Source organism: Oncorhynchus nerka, linkage group LG13 (genome assembly GCF_034236695.1).
Source record: "Oncorhynchus nerka isolate Pitt River linkage group LG13, Oner_Uvic_2.0, whole genome shotgun sequence".
Taxonomy (NCBI): Eukaryota; Metazoa; Chordata; class Actinopteri; order Salmoniformes; family Salmonidae; genus Oncorhynchus; species Oncorhynchus nerka.
This window is the reverse complement of record NC_088408.1, coordinates 73,575,984-73,596,335: the sequence shown is the minus strand read 5'-3', so window position 1 is coordinate 73,596,335 and position 20,352 is coordinate 73,575,984. Positions and strand designations below refer to the sequence as shown.

General features: G+C 45.5%; 1 protein-coding gene across 9 annotated transcripts in view; it reads right to left on the bottom strand.

Moving 5' to 3' along the window:
• Positions 1-18,606, bottom strand: part of LOC115140096 (ankyrin-1-like) — an 81,423-nt gene extending 62,817 nt beyond the window's left edge. For 8 of the 9 annotated variants that reach the window (XM_029678186.2, XM_065026661.1, XM_029678180.2 and 5 more), the window contains exons 1-2: positions 18,508-18,606; positions 3,424-3,525 (exon numbers count right to left, since the gene is read on the bottom strand). In XM_029678186.2, the coding sequence (XP_029534046.2) occupies positions 3,424-3,525; positions 18,508-18,534 (129 nt within the window). In that variant the 5' untranslated portion in view covers positions 18,535-18,606. Of the gene's footprint in view, positions 1-3,423; positions 3,526-7,162; positions 7,270-18,507 lie in introns of those variants that run through there. The other variant, XM_065026660.1, reaches the window with a different exon arrangement.
• Between the last annotated feature and the right edge of the window lie 1,746 nt (positions 18,607-20,352).

Sequence of the window (20,352 nt, the reverse complement as noted above, 5' to 3'; positions counted from 1 at the left end):
ACGCAATTCCAAAACACTAATACGGACTTGGTTTGAAATGACACACATTGCATTAATTCATACATGACTTGAAGAAGAATGGCATGAGCCTGGCTGTCAATGGTATCCTGAGACTGCAGATAAACTGTTCAGGTTATGTCTGTAGTGTTCCTGTTTGTCCACAGGGTGTCTCTCTTTAGCAGACTGAGGTCTTTCTACAGTTACTTAATCATACAATTGCATATAATTATGTAAAGATAATATAGTACACATAAATACATTCACTGTATTGACTACATTCACTCTATGCATTGAATCCTATGTTAGTAATGAGATTTACAGCTGTGAATGTGCTTGATGCTAAACTTGATTGAGGCACACACACACAACTCTGCTTTGTTTGTGTGGCCTGTGGGCAGCCCCATTCCCCTCACAATGTGGCCATTTCTGGCCACCATGGGAGAAGCCGTCAGGGTAAAGCAGGCAGGATGGAGGAGAGTGGCTAGAGGAGTAACTCCTGCCCTATTTAACACCTCCCCATCAGTCCCACTCAGTCCTTCCTGTCAACTGCTGCTAGGAGACTGGCTACCTGGGTCTCCAAACTCTCTCTCTCTCTCTCTCTCTCTCTCTCTCTCTCTCTCTCTCTCTCTCTCTCTCTCTCTCTCACACACACACACACACATATTTCAAACACTGAAATCTAACACACAAAAATAAACACATACAGTAATTTCCATTCAACACAAACAATGATATAATGTACATGCAGTCAGAGACAATCCACAAAAGTAGGTACTGGAGCAGAACAGAACACACTGTACACTGAGTTAGACCCAGAGCCAAGACAGACATTCTGCTTGCTGATATCACATAAAACACATTCCAAGCCAAAGCTCTCACTGAGAGACAGAGAGAGAGAGAGAGAGAGAGACGATGGATGTGTCTCAAATGGCACCCTGTTCCCTATGTAGTGCTATGGGCCCTGGTCAAAAGTAGTGCATTATTTAGGGAATATTGTGCCATTTGGGATTCACTCAATCACCTCATTCCAATAGAGAGGGAATCATTACAGCCATCTTACAGTAACAGTCAGCATGTTATCTACATAAGGGTTTCTTGGATTGCTTCTGAAACATGTGTTTGTGAGATGCCCTACACTGACTAGACTAGTGTTAACCAGTGACTAGACTAGTGTTAACCAGTGACTATACTAGTGTTAAACAGTGCCCTGCACTGACTAGACTAGTGTTAACCAGTGACTAGACTAGTGTTAACCAGTGACTATACTAATGTTAACCAGTGCCCTGCACTGACTAGACTAGTGTTAACCAGTGACTAGACTAGTGCCCAACACTTACTAGACTAGTGTTAACCAGTGACTATACTAGTGTTAAACAGTGCCCTGCACTGACTAGACTAGTGTTAACCAGTGACTAGACTAGTGTTAACCAGTGACTATACTAATGTTAACCAGTGCCCTGCACTGACTAGACTAGTGTTAACCAGTGACTAGACTAGTGCCCAACACTTACTAGACTAGTGTTAACCAGTGACTAGACTAGTGCCCAACACTTACTAGACTAGTGTTAACCAGTGACTAGACTAGTGCCCAACACTTACTAGACTAGTGTTAACCAGTGCCCTACACTTACTAGACTAGTGTTAACCAGTGCACTGTCTAGACTAGTGTTAACTAGTGCACTGTCTAGACTAGTGTTAGCCAGTGCCCTGCACTGACTAGACTAGTGTTAACCAGTGACTAGACTAGTGCCCAACACTTACTAGACTAGTGTTAACCAGTGACTAGACTAGTGCCCAACACTTACTAGACTAGTGTTAACCAGTGACTAGACTAGTGCCCAACACTTACTAGACTAGTGTTAACCAGTGCCCTACACTTACTAGACTAGTGTTAACCAGTGCACTGTCTAGACTAGTGTTAACTAGTGCACTGTCTAGACTAGTGTTAGCCAGTGCCCTACACTGACTAGACTAGGGTTAACCAGTGCCCTACACTGACTAGACTAGGGTTAACCAGTGCCCTACACTGACTAGACTAGGGTTAACCAGTGCCCTACACTGACTAGACTAGGGTTAACCAGTGCCCTACACTTAGTAGACTAGGGTTAACCAGTGCCCTACACTGACTAGACTAGGGTTAACCAGTGCCCTACACTGACTAGGCTAGGGTTAACCAGTGCCCTACACTGACTAGGCTAGGGTTAACCAGTGCCCTACACTGACTAGGCTAGGGTTAACCAGTGCCCTACACTGACTAGACTAGGGTTAACCAGTGCCCTACACTGACTAGACTAGGGTTAACCAGTGCCCTACACTGACTAGACTAGGGATAACCAGTGCACTGTCTAGACTAGGGTTAACCAGTGCCCTACACTGACTAGACTAGGGTTAACCAGTGCCCTACACTGACTAGACTAGGGTTAACCAGTGCCCTACACTGACTAGACTAGGGTTAACCAGTGCACTGTCTAGACTAGGGTTAACCAGTGCCCTACACTGACTAGACCAGGGTTAACCAGTGCACTGTCTAGACTAGGGTTAACCAGTGTCCTACACTGACTAGACCAGGGTTAACCAGTGCACTGTCTAGACTAGGGTTAACCAGTGCCCTACACTGACTAGACCAGGGTTAACCAGTGCACTGTCTAGACTAGGGTTAACCAGTGCCCTACACTGACTAGACCAGGGTTAACCAGTGCCCTACACTGACTAGACCAGGGTTAACCAGTGCCCTACACTGACTAGACCAGGGTTAACCAGTGCCCTACACTGACTAGACAAGGGTTAACCAGTGCACTGTCTAGACTAGGGTTAACCAGTGCCCTACACTGACTAGACCAGGGTTAACCAGTGCACTGTCTAGACTAGGGTTAACCAGTGCCCTACACTGACTAGACCAGGGTTAACCAGTGCACTGTCTAGACTAGGGTTAACCAGTGCCCTACACTGACTAGACCAGGGTTAACCTCTCTCTCTTGCCATTTCCCACTCTTCCATATTTTCTCTTTCCGTCTATCCATCTTGTTCTGAACCTTGCTGATAAGACTCTTCCTGTGTGTGTGTGTGTGTGTGCTGTTGTTTTGCACGTGCGCAGAATGAAAGATGACTTGTCTTTTTGATCTGCTGTACCTTTACAGTAGCTAACTTGTTTTCTTACGTGTATTCATGCATTATTCTAGCGCTGCAGTATGATGATGCAACATCATATATGCAACAATATTATCACAGCCAATGTAAATTGACAAATTAAATGAAAAACCATAATAAATCAGGTTCATTAACAGATAATGAAACTTTGACAAACAGGAAAGATTTAATTGGTCCTCCTGGTAAATCCAAAATGCATCTTAGAGTTTGGGGACGTGCCCTGATGCACTCTCTAGGAGCATTTTGATTGGTAACCGGGCTTTGTAGCTCTCTCACCTGATTGGCTGTGTTGATGTCTATGCCATTCTTTATGTGGTCAATGGCCTTGTCCATGTTACCAGAACGAGCCGCCCGCAGAAAACTACTGACAGCATCAGCCTGAGAGAAAGAAAGGCAGGGATAAAGGGGGTGGGGGATGAACAGAGGCACATAGAGTGGGAGAGGGACAGATATATGTAAAAAGGGAAGACAGAGAGGGGGATGGAGAGAGATTTCTATTATTGTCATCATTCAAATCAAAACCACACAATGTCAAAGATACATGGACAGGACGAGACTATAGACGCTTTCCATTGGTGTTTTCCTCATCTCCCTCCTCACTGTTATTGAACAGGACAGGACAGTCGGCCCAGCCCCCTCCCATTGGCCAATCAGAGCCAGGCCTGGCAGGGTGGGGACCCTAGAGGGGTTGGTGCAGGGGATTGGCGTCCATAAAGACAGACAGCCTCTGTCCCAGGCTCCATCCCCGTCGCCTCTGACTCCCTGAACCATCTGTGTCCCAAATGGCACCCTATTCCCAACATAGGACTCTGGTCAAAAGTAGAGAATAGGGTGCCAATTGGGATGCAAACCTTAGCGTTATGGTGGGGTGTGTGTCTGCCCTGCTATGCTGCCCAGTGGTGTGGCTGGCGGTCTGGCTGGTGCTCTGGGGTGGTGTGTGTGTGTGTTTAGTGAACGCTCTGCCTAATGGTCTAACACATGGTCTGGCTGTGTTTTTGTCTCTGTTTTGTTTGTGTCTGGGGGCTTCATGTCTCTCAGGCAGGGGTGCTGAGATAGGATCACTCATACGGCACGAGGGAGAGGGACATGGGGAGAGGGGAAAAGAGAGAGGGACAGAGAGAGAGAGAGAAAAGAGAGAAGGAGGGAGATGGAGAGAGAGAGGAGGGAAAGGGAGAGAGAGAGTCTACTGCGGCAAACCATCCTTCCCCCACCATTAGTCTCTCTCATTCTATCTACAGTATCTAGCTCTATCAATTATTCCCACACTCCTCAGGAGCACTCATGACTCATTTTCTTAATGTCTAGGTCATAACACGTGGTATCACGCCGCCAGTCTCTCTGTCCATCCCTCATTCTCCTTCTTTCCTCCCTCTTTTTCTCTCTGGTGTCTGACTAAAGTATGGACAGGGATTTCTCCATGTCAATAAGATCCTGAGCAACCATCAATACACTTTTTGTGAAATCCCAAGTCCCAAAATCCTACAGAATTACAAACACACACACACACATTTACACATAGGCCACGCTCAGAAACAAAAACAGACACACACACACACATACCCACCCAAGCAAGTGCAACCACACACACAGTGACTCAAAAATGTGTTCAACACAAGTTACTCAACACACACAGTCACAGTGACATTGATGTTGGCCCCCATTCAGCTATGTGTGAAACACTGGCCCTCTTTTCAGACAGTGGTAACAGAGAGAATGAAGACCCACAAGCCCATGCTGTGGGCATGGCAACTTATGATACAAACCATCACCCATCAACAGAGCACTAGTGCAAGTGGTGCAGCACTGCGCAAAGAAACGGACTACTTAAAAAAAAAGTGAGAGGGAGGGAAAGAGATGGCATGATTGATAAAGAGAAGAGGAAAAAGAATGAAAGGGAAAGCTATTTCCAGCTGCCTGCAGCAGAAAATCTTTCAGAGCATTTCCCTGTAACAAACTTGTAGGCCTTGATAGCTGGGCCGCTAGCTAGCAGCACGCTAACTCCACACAGCCTGAGCACACCCAAAACTCACCATGTATCTCTCAGCCATGAGAGATTCATCAAGAAAAAGTCACAATGTTTCCAACTTTCCACCTAAAGGTTCATGTAATCTTGTTTAACATCGCTCCTAGTTAAAGGAAAAGCTACAGTTATTTCTGGGAAGTGTAGGCTAGTTAGTCTTAGTCTCATGGCTCTCACTTGACATTTTTTTGTTGTATATATACACTTTGACAGTTTATCAGATACACCCATCTAGTGCCGGATTGGACCCGCCTATGCCTCCAAAACAGCCTGAATTATTCGGGGCATTCTACAAGGTACCGGAAACCTTCCACAGGGATGTTGGTCCATGTCGACGTGATGACATCACTCAGTTGCAGCAGATTGGACGGCAGTACATTGGGTTGAGGTCTGGGGACTGCTCAGGCCGCTCAAGTAAACTGAACTCACTGTCATGTTCCAGGCAATGTTTTCTACTACTCAATTGTCCAGTGTTGGTGATTGTGTGCCCACTGGAGCCAATACTTTTTGTTTTTAGCTGATAGGAGTGGAACACGGTGTGGTCGTCTGCTGGTATAGCCGATCCGTGACAAGGATCGCCGAGTTTTGTGTTCCGAGATATCGTTCTGCACACCACTGTCGTACGGCACCTCTATTTGTCTGTTTGTGGCCCGCCTATTAGCTTGCATGATTATTGCCATCTCCTTTCACCTCTCTCATCAATGAGCTGTTTTCGCCAACAGGACTGCCTGCTGACAAAGTCACTTGTTTTGCCTATTCTAACATTCAATTGAACCGTGACTAAATGCCTCAATGCCTGTCTGCTTGCTTTATATAGCATGCCACGGCCATGTGACTCACTGTCTGTAGGAGCAATCCATTTTTGTGAATGGGGTGGCTAAAAATGGGGTGGCTAAAAACCACCTTAGGATTGATTATAAACAACGTTTGACATGTTTCTACGAACTTTACGGGGACTATTTGGATTTTTCGTCTGCCTGTTGTGACTGAGTTTGAGCCTGTGGATTACTGAACAAAACGCGCGAACAAAACTGAGTTTTTTGGATATAAACAGGGACGTTATTGAACAAAACAAACATTTATTGAGTAAATGGGAGTCTTGTGAGTGCAACCATATGAAGATCATCAAAGGTAGGTGATTAATTTTATCGCTATTTCTGACTTGTGTAACAACTCTACTTGGCTGGTAACTGTTTGTAATGATTTTTCTGCTGGGCGCTTTTCTCAGATAATCGCATGGTATGCTTTCGCCGTAAAGCCTTTTTGAAATCTGACACCATGGGTTGATTAACAAAAAGTTAATCTTTAAACCGATGTATAACACTTGTATGTTTTATTAATTTTGATAATTTTTCTGTTTTTGAATATGGCGCTCTGCAATTTCACTGGATGTTGGCCAGGTGGGATGCTAGTGTCCCACGTACCCTAGTGAGGTTAACTCTCTCCTTAACTCTCCCCTAACTACCTTCCTAACTTTCTCCTTTCTCTCCTTAACTACCTCCTCAACTCTCTTCTTAACTCTCTCCTTAATTAATTACCTTCTTAACTACCTTCTTAACTCGCTCCTTAATTACCTTCTTAACTCTCTCCTGAACTACCTCCTTAACTACCTCCTTAACTACCTCATTAACTCACTACTTAACTCTTTCTCTCCGTCTGTCAATGCCTTTTTTCACACTGTCACTCTGGAAACTCTATACATGTACAAGACCTTGAACACATACTCACACAGACATGCACATACACATGTTAAAAACATATAAAGACTTACTCACACACTGTTCTTGCATACACACTAAAGAGTGTTAGTGTTTAAAGTTGTTTTGATCAACTTCTGTCCCATGTGGAAAGTTAAGGCTGAGACACTGTCTTCTTGGAGTGAACACCAAACTGCACTTAGCTTTTTGCAAGCACTTAGCAGCTAGTTATCTAAGATATAGAAGGTGAACAACAACACTAGGATTGTGCGCAAGCAGACCTTCCTCAGTTACTCACAGTGATAGAGTTGTCCTGGTCAGCCATGGCCTCTCTCCTCTCTCTCCTTTCCTCTCATACTTTGCCTCTCCAACCCGTTCACTGTGAGAAAGGCGATAGCACCCAAATCCCCTCCCTCCAGCCTGCTTCACGACAACAAACTGACCCCCTTAGTACTCCTCAATTACTCTTCCTGTTGTACCCACAAACACAGATACACACACCCACCTGTTACAACAGTTAAACTTACCGTGGTGGGGTACCCTCCTGACAGAAATAGAAACTCATACAGTGTGTGTGTGTGTGTGTGTGTGTGTGTGTGTGTGTGTGCGCGCACAGATGTCTAGAAACCTACTTAGCCTTAAATAGATACTGTCCACACACGATGCATAGGGTGCTTCACATTCCACCAAAGACTGTGCACAGCTGGTCAGAGTGTAATTAGGTTGTCTTTTCTAGTTGATTGTGTGTGCAGTCACTGCCATGGTGACTCAGAGAAAATATTTTCTCCACAGTTCAAGCAAAGACAGCTGATGACACGCACACACACACACACACACACACACACACACACACACACACACACACACACACACACACACACACACACACACACACACACACACACACACACACACACACACACACACACACACACACACACACACACACACAGGCCAAGCAGGAGAGTATATGTGGATAACCAGTATGAGGTGGCATGGTAACACCATGGTGACCCCCACTGAGGCCTCCGTAGTTGGCTTACCACCACCCAATCTCTGACCACCCCTACTGCACCACTTAGCCGGCCCCCACTAGCCCCTAGCCCACCCCAACCCTGGCCTGCAGTTCCACCTGTCCTGGAGCTAGAGGGAGATCAAGACCTGACCAGCACTGCATTACAGAGAAGAGAAGTAGTGGGGAAATGATGTACCTGTTAAGGGCAAGAGTAGGTGATTTGTTAAAAGATGCTTAATGTCCACGCACGCACTCACTCACTCACGGACACACACACACACGCACGCACACACACACACACACACACACACACACACACACACACACACACACACACACACACACACACACACACACACACACACACACACACACACACACACACTAGGCTCTGTTGAAATGCACTCCTACCAGGAGTTCAGATCTCAGAGGGTCATTTTAGTACAGGGAGAGTGCAGAAGTCTGACATGACCTATCCCTGCAGTGGACAGACTGGACAGAGCACTAACAGTAGACTTACTTTTTCAGTTCAATAACTTGGAGAACCATGCAATGTCAATGACGATCTTTGGATAAAATTATGCACATTTGTAATGTTGGGGCGGCAGGGTAGCCTAGTGGTTAAAGCATTGGACTTGGAACCGGAAGGTTGCAAGTTCAAACCCCCGAGCTGACAAGGTACAAATCTGTCGTTCTGCCCCTGAACAGGCAGTTAACCCACTGTTCCTAGGCCATCACTGAAAATAAGAATTTATTCTTAACTGACTTGCCTGGTTAAATAAAGGTAAAATAAAAATAAATAAATGTTGGTGTGAGTTCAGTCTATACTAATGTGCGAGGTAAGTGTGTGGTGCAGTCAGATAAGGGTAGAAGGGGCACTTTGTAGGCCACACCCGAACTCGCAGAGTCACCCCACTCTCAGTGTAAACATGCACACTTTCACTGGCTCCCTAGCCTGTCTATCCCTATCCCCTCTCTCTTGCACACAAACCATAATACAAACACACATACGCAGAAGCCTGAAATCCTCTCATGCCTTGTAAATCCTCATGCTAATCTTAACTAACCCAGTGTGATGGAGATGGATGTGGGTCTAGGTCCTAGAAGCCCCAGAGAGAGGACAGTGCTGTGTGGCGGGGCTGGCTGGGGTTAGTGGAACCACATCATAAATCACCCTCTACTGTTACTGCACTGTATGGAAGGAGAGACAATAAGCTGCAGTGTGTCATCATTAGCATCACATCACACTGTAGCGCTATGGGGTATCCCATTGTCCTCAGGGTCTGTCCACTGTACCTCTGTCTCTTTCTCTTCAATCCTCACATTCTTCCCTTATCACATTTGACTAATTCTACCCTGCTTTACTTCCTTTTCCTTTGTTCATCCCTGTCTCATATAATCCTTGTTCAATCCCTCTCCTCTTTTCCCTCCTCCATTTTCCCTCTCCTCTCTCTCTCTCTCTCTCTCTCTCTCTCTCTCTCTCTCTCTCGCTCTCTCTCTCTCTCTCTCTCTCCCCCTCTCTTTCCCCCTCTCTCGTGCTGGTGCTGCGGCAGACATGATGACATCACCTTCTAGCTGGTGTACTGCAGCAGTGTGACACAGTCGGTGTGTGAGTGTGTGTTTGTCTGTAAGAGATTCAGTGTGTGTGTGCGCACACGTGTGTGTGGGTGCGTGTGTGTGTGTGTGCATGTATGTGAGTGTGTGTTTGTGTCTCATGAGTCCCATTCAGTAGTGTCAACAGTAAGGGATAACTGTCTCTCAGTGTCTAAGTAGGTGTGAAACCTGACAGAGACCAGGGGATAACCAAGGCACAAATGCCTCTGTGTGTGTTTGATGACATGCTTTAAACAGTGACAGTTCTACTTTAAGCCCTGGATGACAGGACCATGTGAGGTTGTGGCTGGGATAGGAAAGAAGGAACAGTGCATGGAGGCATGGAGCTGCCTGGTTTCAGGCTCTTGCTCTCCCAGGGAGTATCACAGGAATGGGCCATTGATCTTAAGGTAACCCTCTCCTCTGGTCCCTATGGACCTGTGTGTGAGGCTGACCCAGGCAGCTAACCATTAACCTGCAATGAAACGGATGCAGAAACCAGTGCTGAGTCTGCACTATGCATAGCCTGAAGTACACAGATCGCTGTCAACACTGTGATAGATGCATTCTTGAGAATGAATTCATGAATGTCTGTATGTAGCCTCGCTACTTTTATAGCCTCGTTACTGTACGTATATAGCCTGTCTTTTTTCTGTTGTTTTATTTCTTTACTTACCTATTTTTCACTTAATACCTTTTTTGCACTAGGGGTTAGTAAGCATTTCACTGTAAGGTCTACTACACCTGTTGTATATCCGGCGTACGTGACAAATAAACTTTGATTTGATGTTATGTTTATAACACACACAATCCCCTCTCCATAAGCAAATGGCACACTAAGACTTTGCAGAGGTGCAAAGGTGCACCAGGTGCAAATCATAAATATTTTAGATGACACCTCAGCTATTTGTGTACCCAGCAAAAAGGTGCCAATAAGGGGTGTTACGTGCAGTTTATGAGGAGATAGTATCCTGCCCATATAGTACGACTACAGCATGCTATCTAGGGCCACAACATAACTAAATGGGTGTGGAAATTCCTGCGGAGACGTCTTAAGCAGCTATTCCGTTTCCCTTTTCTGCTGACTTGCATTTGTTCAGGAAATTGATTTTCTTTGCATCTTTCACCTTTCTCCATCCCTCCATCTCTCAGTGTTTTAGCTAGCTAGCTGCAGAGTGAACGCGTTGTTTCCGGTCAGGGTGGTGGTGTTGTGGTGAGGAGGAGCCAGTCAGACAGAGACCCCCAGGGACTCTACTCTGGACACACTTACAGGAACCAGCCTGGTCAAGCAATTACAACCACTCACTCAACACAGTCTGTGTCTGTGTCTGTGTCTGTGTCTGTGTGTCTGTCTGTCTGTCTGTCTGTCTGTCTGTCTGTCTGTCTGTCTGTCTGTCTGTCTGTCTGTCTGTCTGTCTGTCTGTCTGTCTGTATGTCTGTGTCTCTGTGTCTCTGTCTGTCTGTCTGTCTGTCTGTCTGTCTGTCTGTCTGTCTGTCTGTCTGTATGTCTGTCTGTCTGTCTGTCTGTCTGTCTGTCTGTCTGTCTGTCTGTCTGTCTGTCTGTCTGTCTGTCTGTCTGTCTGTCTGTCTGCTTCAGCTATACACACTGATCACAAGCCTATATTTCCCTCTCCTTTTGACTGTTTACTTTCTCACGCTTTCTATCTCTCTTTCTATTTCCGTGTTCCTGTGTGTCTGTCTTTCTCTTTGACTCACCCCTCTATCTGGACCCCTCAGCAGTGGATGAGATTGTCATGGTTTTTGAGATCTTTTGTGGAAAGATGGAGGGAGGGGGAACCATAGAAGTAGAGAGGGGACTGTTTACAGAGCGTGAGAAAGAATGGTAGAAAGTGACGATAATCATGTAGCCTGTGTACTACTGCGTAGTTACGCTATCATTACTTTTGGTAACAAGGATGCAAGTATAGAGAATTAACTAGAGACTGCTAATAAGTCCCATGTTTACAATAGACTTTGTAATTAGGTTAATAACTAAATAGCTAAGTAGTCACTGTGGGGTTACACTTTAGAGTCTGAGCAGAAGAGAGTGGGTGATTGAGTGAGCTGTGTAGAGAACTCAGAGGGAGTCTGAGCAGAAGAGAGTGGGTGATTGAGTGAGCTGTGTAGAGAACTCAGAGGGAGTCTGAGCAGAAGAGAGTGTGTGATTGAGTGAGCTGTGTAGAGAACTTAGAGGGAGTCTGAGCAGAAGAGAGTGGGTGATTGAGTGAGCTGTGTAGAGAACTCAGAGGGAGTCTGAGCAGAAGAGAGTGGGTGATTGAGTGAGCTGTGTAGAGAACTCAGAGGGAGTCTGAGCAGAAGAGAGTGGGTGATTGAGTGAGCTGTGTAGAGAACTCAGAGGGAGTCTGAGCTGAAGAGAGTGGGTGATTGAGTGAGCTGTGTAGAGAACTCAGAGGGAGTCTGAGCAGAAGAGAGTGAGTGATTGAGTGAGCTGTGTAGAGAACTCAGAGGGAGTCTGAGCAGAAGAGAGTGGGTGATTGAGTGAGCTGTGTAGAGAACTCAGAGGGAGTCTGAGCAGAAGAGAGTGGGTGATTGAGTGAGCTGTGTAGAGTCCTCAGAGGGAGTCTGAGCAGAAGAGAGTGGGTGATTGAGTGAGCTGTGTAGAGAACTCAGAGGGAGTCTGAACTGTCATCTATGAAATATCAAACAGAAGCACAGCCAGCGGATCTACAGCTTTGATCCGACCATCACTGAGTGTGACTCTATACTGACAATTAAATATGGCTGCAGCATTGAGCTATGTGTGTGTGTGTGTGTGTGTGTGTGTGTGTGTGTGTGTGTGTGTGTGTGTGTGTGTGTGTGTGTGTGTGTGTGTGTGTGTGTGTGTGTGTGTGTGTGCGTGTGCGTGTGATAAAAAGAGACAGAGGACAAGACAGAGAGCAAGGGGGGAGTGAGAATTGCAACCTTATCAGATACAGTAATTGTAACAGTACAAAATGTTTAGCCCATCCTCACAACTATCAATAATGCCCACACATAGGTGAATTTAACATTTCTTAATGGAACATTCCACTACTAAACAATATTTTGGTATTTGTTTCAGTTGTCCAATGTTTTGCTTGTCAGAAATCAAGTTTTCAAGATATGTAACATTCAAAATACAGAAATCTTCTCGTATGATGCATTTTGCATCCAGTAATGCAAAACGCAGCAACCTGGACCCGTACAAATTAGCTGGTCTTAGCTGGGCCCTCTATTTCTGAAACTATCCGCCGCCATTGTCGCAACCCCTATTACCAGCCTGTTCAACCTCTCTTTCATATCGCCTGAGATCCCCAAGGACTGGAAATCTGCCGCAGTCATCCCCCTCTTCAAAGGGGGAGACACCCTGGACCCAAACTGTTACAGACCTATATCCATCCTGCCCTGCCTATCTAAGGTCTTTGAAAGCCTAGTCAACAAACAGATCACTGACCATCTCGAATCCCACCGTACCTTCTCCGCTGTGCAATCTGGTTTCCGAGCCGGTCACGGGTGCACCTCAGCCACGCTCAAGGTACTAAACGATATCATAACCGCCATCGATAAAAGACAGTACTATGTAGCTGTCTTCATCGACCTGGCCAAGGCTTTCGACTCTGTCAATCACCATATTCTTATCGGCAGACTCAGTAGCCTCGGTTTTTCTAATGACTGCCTTGCCTGGTTCACCAACTACTTTGCAGACAGAGTTCAGTGTGTCAAATCGGAGGGCATGTTGTCCGGTCCTCTGGCAGTCTCTATGGGGGTGCCACAGGGTTCAATTCTCGGGCCAACTCTTTTCTCTGTATATATCAATGATGTTGCTCTTGCTGCGGGCGATTCCCTGATCCACCTCTACGCAGACCACACCATTCTGTATACTTCTGGCCCTTCCTTGGACACTGTGCTATCTAACCTCCAAACGAGCTTCAATGCCATACAACACTCCTTCCGTGGCCTCCAACTGCTCTTAAACGCTAGTAAAACCAAATGTATGCTTTTCAACCGTTCGCTGCCTGTACCCGCACGCCACACCAGCATCACCACCCTGGATGGTTCCGACCTAGAATATGTGGACATATATAAGTACCTAGGTGTCTGGCTAGACTGTAAACTCTCCTTCCAGACTCATATCAAACATCTCCAATCTAAAATCAAATCTAGAGTCGGCTTTCTATTCTGCAACAAAGCCTCCTTCACTCACGCCGCCAAACTTACCCTAGTAAAACTGACTATCCTACCGATCCTCGACTTCGGCGATGTCATCTACAAAATAGCTTCCAATACTCTACTCAGCAAACTGGATGCTGTTTATCACAGTGCCATCCGTTTTGTTACTAAAGCACCTTATACCACCCACCACTGCGACCTGTATGCTCTAGTCGACTGGTCCTCGCTACATATTCGTCGCCAGACCCACTGGCTCCAGGTAATCTACAAGTCCATGCTAGGTAAAGCTCCGCCTTATCTCAGTTCACTGGTCACGATGGCAACACCCACCCGTAGCACGCGCTCCAGCAGGTGTATCTCACTGATCATCCCTAAAGCCAACACCTCATTTGGCCGCCTTTCCTTACAGTTCTCTGCTGCCTGTGACTGGAACAAATTGCAAAAATCGCTGAAGTTGGAGACTTTTATCTCCCTCACCAATTTTAAACATCTGCTATCTGAGCAGCTAACCGATCGCTGCAGCTGTACATAGTCTATTGGTAAATATCCCACCCAATTTACCTACCTCATCCCCATACTGTTTTTATTTATTTACTTTTCTGCTCTTTTGCACACCAATATCTCTACCTGCACATCACCATCTGATCATTTATCACTCCGGTGTTAATCTGCTAAATTGTAATTATTTGCCTACCTCCTCATGCCTTTTGCACACAATGTATATAGACTCTTTTTTTCTTTTTTTCTACTGTGTTATTGACTTGTTTATTGTTTATTCCATGTGTAACTCTGTGTTGTTGTCTGTTCATACTGCTATGCTATATCTTGGCCAGGTCGCAGTTGTAAATGAGAACTTGTTCTCAACTAGCCTACCTGGTTAAATAAAGGTGAAATAAATAAAATACTTTTAAAAAATTATATTTTGCAAAATGCATCATAAGTGGATGATTTCTGTATTTTGAATGTTACATATCTTTAAGGTTGCATCACCTGCCTTTCACGTCATGCTTAACCAGATGATGTCTGCTGCTGCTGAGCGTCTTTGCTGTAGCCAAAATCCCCCACTAAACCTAAGTGCTGAATCAGCAGTCCTCTGGCTATACAGTATACAGACAAAATATCGTAGATGTCTGCTGTGTGTCTTTTAATCTTCATACTACCTAAATTAGCAGGAGCTTCAGTGAAGTCGAGATAAAATGATGTAGCTAATGAGAGATAAGTGTACTGATCATCAGCTTACTTACCACCCACCCACAACAGACATTCCACAACAGAACAGAACAGAGCACTAAACTAAGTCATAACAAGATTCAAAGAAGACTACAGAACAGGACACACAGCCATCACACACACGCACGTCTCACACACAATCTCACAGACACACATGCACCGTTACTCCCTAAAATGTATCCCAAACGACTAGCTAGACTCTCTCCCGTAGATCTGTAGTTGCTATGGGACACCAAGTCAAATGAATGTAATGGACAAAACATGAACAGCCAGAAGTTCTGTTTTGAGAGAGTTTAAAGTAAAAAGGGATTCAGTCAACTTTCTGTCACTATTGTTCTATTCTATTGAAGGCAACTAAAATACGAATTAACTAAAAGATGAATCTGTTTAATATGAGACAAATGTCATCAGGAAGCATCAATATGGAATAGACAACTGTGTTTACACTGTCTCAAATAGCCCTCTACTCATCATCTCCTTGTCCTCTATCCTTCACTCTCTTTCTCTCTGTGACAGACAGAGACATGGACAGATTCATTAATGAAGGGAAGACCACATAGAGAGAGGGAAGCGAGGAAGAGGTCTCCAAATAGTTCATGAAGAGAGAATCTTAGCTGCATGAAGATGTAGGAAAGTAAAGATGAGCTGATCTAAGTGAATTATACTGTAACTGAAGATTAATATATTAGAAGGGTTGGAGTTGCATCCGTTCATTGATTCAAAATAGAGAGATGATCAAAATAAAAGGATAGTTTAATAACTGTGCAGTAAAATGATTTAGGTGGACAGACAGGGGAAATTGACAGTTGGGTTAGTTAGAAATCACCGGGAAAGGTAGTGGAAGTTCTAAGAAAGTGATCTAAAACCACAACATGGTTAAACTGTAGTATACAGAAACAAGACTGCTAACAGAGCAAACAGATAAACCCACAAACAGACTGTCAGAGAGACAGTAGCATGAGGAATACAGACTGTCAGAGAGACAGTAGCATGAGGAATACAGACTGTCAGAGAGACAGTAGCATGATGAATACAGACTGTCAGAGAGACAGTAGCATGAGGAATACAGACTGTCAGAGAGACAGTAGCATGAGGAATACAGACTGTCAGAGAGACAGTAGCATGAGGAATACAGACTGTCAGAGAGACAGTAGCATGAGGAATACAGACTGTCAGAGAGACAGTAGCATGATGAATACAGACTGTCAGAGAGACAGTAGCATGATGAATACAGACGGTCAGAGAGACAGTATCATGAGGAATACAGACTGTCAGAGAGACAGTAGCATGAGGAATACAGACTGTCAGAGAGACAGTAGCATGATGAATACAGACTGTCAGAGAGACAGTAGCATGAGGAATACAGACTGTCAGAGAGACAGTAGCATGAGGAATACAGACTGTCAGAGAGACAGTAGCATGAGGAATACAGACTGTCAGAGAGACAGTAGCATGAGGAATACAGACTGTCAGAGAGACAGTAGCATGATGAATACAGACTGTCAGAGAGACAGTAGCATGAGGAATACAGACTGTCAGAGAGACAGTAGCATGAGGAATACAGACTGTCAGAGAGACAGTAGCATGAGGAATACAGACTGTCAGAGAGACAGTAGCATGATGAATACAGATGGTCAGAGAGACAGCATGATGAATACAGACGGTCAGAGAGACAGTAGCATGATGAATACAGACTGTCATAGAGACAGTAGCATGATGAATACAGACTGTCAGAGAGACAGTAGCATGATGAATACAGACTGTCATAGAGACAGTAGCATGATGAATACAGACTGTCAGAGAGACAGTAGCATGATGAATACAGACTGTCAGAGAGACAGTAGCATGAGGAATACAGACTGTCAGATAGACAGTAGCATGAGGAATACAGACTGTCAGAGAGACAGTAGCATGATGAATACAGACTGTCAGAGAGACAGTAGCATGATGAATACAGACTGTCAGAGAGACAGTAGCATGATGAATACAGACTGTCAGAGAGACAGTAGCATGAGGAATACAGACTGTCAGAGAGACAGTAGCATGATGAATACAGACTGTCAGAGAGACAGTAGCATGATGAATACAGACTGTCAGAGAGACAGTAGCATGAGAATACAGACTGTCAGAGAGACAGTAGCATGAGGAATACAGACTGTCAGAGAGACAGTAGCATGATGAATACAGACTGTCAGAGAGACAGTAGCATGAGAATACAGACTGTCAGAGAGACAGTAGCATGAGGAATACAGACTGTCAGAGAGACAGTAGCATGATGAATACAGACTGTCAGAGAGACAGTAGCATGAGGAATAAAGACTGTCAGAGAGACAGTAGCATGATGAATACAGACTGTCAGAGAGACAGTAGCATGATGAATACAGACGGTCAGAGAGACAGTAGCATGAGGAATACAGACTGTCAGAGAGACAGTAGCATGAGGAATACAGACTGTCAGAGAGACAGTAGCATGATGAATACAGACTGTCAGAGAGACAGTAGCATGAGGAATACAGACTGTCAGAGAGACAGTAGCATGAGGAATACAGACTGTCAGAGAGACAGTAGCATGATGAATACAGACTGTCAGAGAGACAGTAGCATGAGGAATACAGACTGTCAGAGAGACAGTAGCATGAGGAATACAGACTGTCAGAGAGACAGTAGCATGAGGAATACAGACTGTCAGAGAGACAGTAGCATGAGGAATACAGACTGTCAGAGAGACAGTAGCATGATGAATACAGACTGTCAGAGAGACAGTAGCATGATGAATACAGACGGTCAGAGAGACAGTATCATGAAATACAGACTGTCAGAGAGACAGTAGCATGAGGAATACAGACTGTCAGAGAGACAGTAGCATGATGAATACAGACTGTCAGAGAGACAGTAGCATGAGGAATACAGACTGTCAGAGAGACAGTAGCATGAGGGAATACAGACTGTCAGAGAGACAGTAGCATGAGGAATACAGACTGTCAGAGAGACAGTAGCATGAGGAATACAGACTGTCAGAGAGACAGTAGCATGATGAATACAGACTGTCAGAGAGACAGTAGCATGAGGAATACAGACTGTCAGAGAGACAGTAGCATGAGGAATACAGACTGTCAGAGAGACAGTAGCATGAGGAATACAGACTGTCAGAGAGACAGTAGCATGATGAATACAGACGGTCAGAGAGACAGCATGATGAATACAGACTGTCAGAGAGACAGTAGCATGAGGGAATACAGACTGTCAGAGAGAGGAATACAGACTGTCAGAGAGACAGTAGCATGATGAATACAGACTGTCAGAGAGACAGTAGCATGATGAATACAGACTGTCAGAGAGACAGTAGCATGATGAATACAGACTGTCAGAGAGACAGTAGCATGATGAATACAGACTGTCAGAGAGACAGTAGCATGAGGAATACAGACTGTCAGAGAGACAGTAGCATGAGGAATACAGACTGTCAGAGAGACAGTAGCATGAGGAATACAGACTGTCAGAGAGACAGTAGCATGATGAATACAGACGGTCAGAGAGACAGCATGATGAATACAGACTGTCAGAGAGACAGTAGCATGAGGAATAGAGTGAAGAGATCACAGTGATAAAGGAATAATAAGGAGACAGTTATGGAACACAATCCAGTTTCTACTCACTCCACAGGTGATGAGCTTGGCCGGCATGCTTGCTGGCCCTCCACTCCCTCTCTCTGCTTTTCTCTCTCTCTCTCTCTCTCTCTCTCTCTCTCTCTCTCTCTCTCTTCTTTCTTTCTCTTTCTTTCTTTCTTTTCTTTCTTTCTTTCTTTCTTTCTCTCTCTCTCTCTCTCTCTCTCTCTCTCTCTCTCTCTCTCTCTCTCTCTCTCTCTTACACACACTCCACTGTTGTTTCTTTGCCCCCCGAGAGTGTTTGCTGGGACTGGGCACTGAGACCATGTCCTACCTAAACACACACGCAGACACACACACTTGAGTGCACAGGGCCCATCCAGTGTTGGAGGGGAGGGGGTGTTTATCTCTAGAGGAATGCTGCCTGTATCTAAAGACACACATTGAACACACACTCCCTCAATCTCACGCTGTGAGGCATCGCCCACTACCTCTCCCTGTCTCTCTTTCACTCATTTGTCTATTTCCTTTTCTCTCTTTCTTCATCTTCTCTCCTCCATGACACTTTCCATTTACTGTCTTCCTCTCTCTCCACCAGCTCCCCCCTCGTTCTCTCTCTTTACTTTTCACTTGTTTTGATGTCCCCCAGCTCTCTCTCTTTCACCTCGAGATTGATCCCTCGGGGTGAAAGAGAGAGTGTAGAGTGTGTGTTGATCCCTTCTTTTCTGCTATCCCTCCTTAGCTACATGTCTTCCCACATCTCTCTGTCCCTCCTGCCTTTTTTTGTGACAGCCAGACAATCTTTTTTTTTCTCAGCCTGCCATTTACAGACAGGCGTTGTGTTTTGGGTGGAGAATTCCTGTGCTCTGTGAGCAGGTCTGTTCCAGTCTGTGGAATGACTTATAGTGACAAAGCGCCCAGTGGGGGGGCCATTTACGTTGCCACTACCCCATGACAATGGACCAGGCACACGGGGCGGGGGGAGGCCAGCCTCTCAAAGGCCTTTTTTAATAAAGCGTCCATCATTCCCTGCCTGAAAAGGCCTCTTTTTCTCCCCCTCTTCCTCCTCTCTGTCTCTCCTGGCTAAACGCTGGGAAAAGCACATCGCTGCCAAAACCACGCAGAGAGATAAATGCTTGTAGGAGAGGGGGATGTGAGGAGGGGATGGGGAGGGGATGTGAGGAGAGGGGGGGATGTGGGGATGTGGGGAGAGGGGGATGTGGGGAGATGGGGATGAGGAGAGGGGGATGTGGGGAGGGTGGGGAGAGGGGATGTGAGGAGAGGGGGATGTGGGAGAGGGGGATGTGTGGAGATGGGGATGTGGGGAGGGGGATGAGGGAGGGGGATGTGGGGAGAGGGGGATGTGGGGAGAGGGGGATGTGAGGAGAGGTAGATGTGGGGAGAGGGGGATGTGAGGAGAGGGGAACCAAAGCCCCTCCCGAGAGGGGGTTATACACCACTCAGTAGCACTGGACCGTGACCTCGGTAAACATATCACGTGACTGGCTCAGCTCTGTGTTCGGGTGTGTTTGTGGGGGAGAGTTACCAGTGCCAACCACTGCAGAGCAGGGGACTGGAGACACTAATGTACATGAAGAGATGACAAATTAGCCCGTGGTCCTCAGCTATAGAGGAAAAACAAGCTCCTTTCATTATCCTAGTATTATCGAACAAAACTCTGCTCTATCATATCCCATGGCTCTGAGTCCACTGAGGAAGCTAAAGTTGAATGATAACATAGCAGGAATAACAGACTGATAAGAGCCCTTCAGATTCCAGACGTACATAATGATGGAACCAGTTTGGTATCTTTCAAGAGCCAATGATGTTTCCTGTTACAGAGACTTCTAAAACAGCACCATTCTGATACTGATTCTCATACTTTTACCAAGCAGT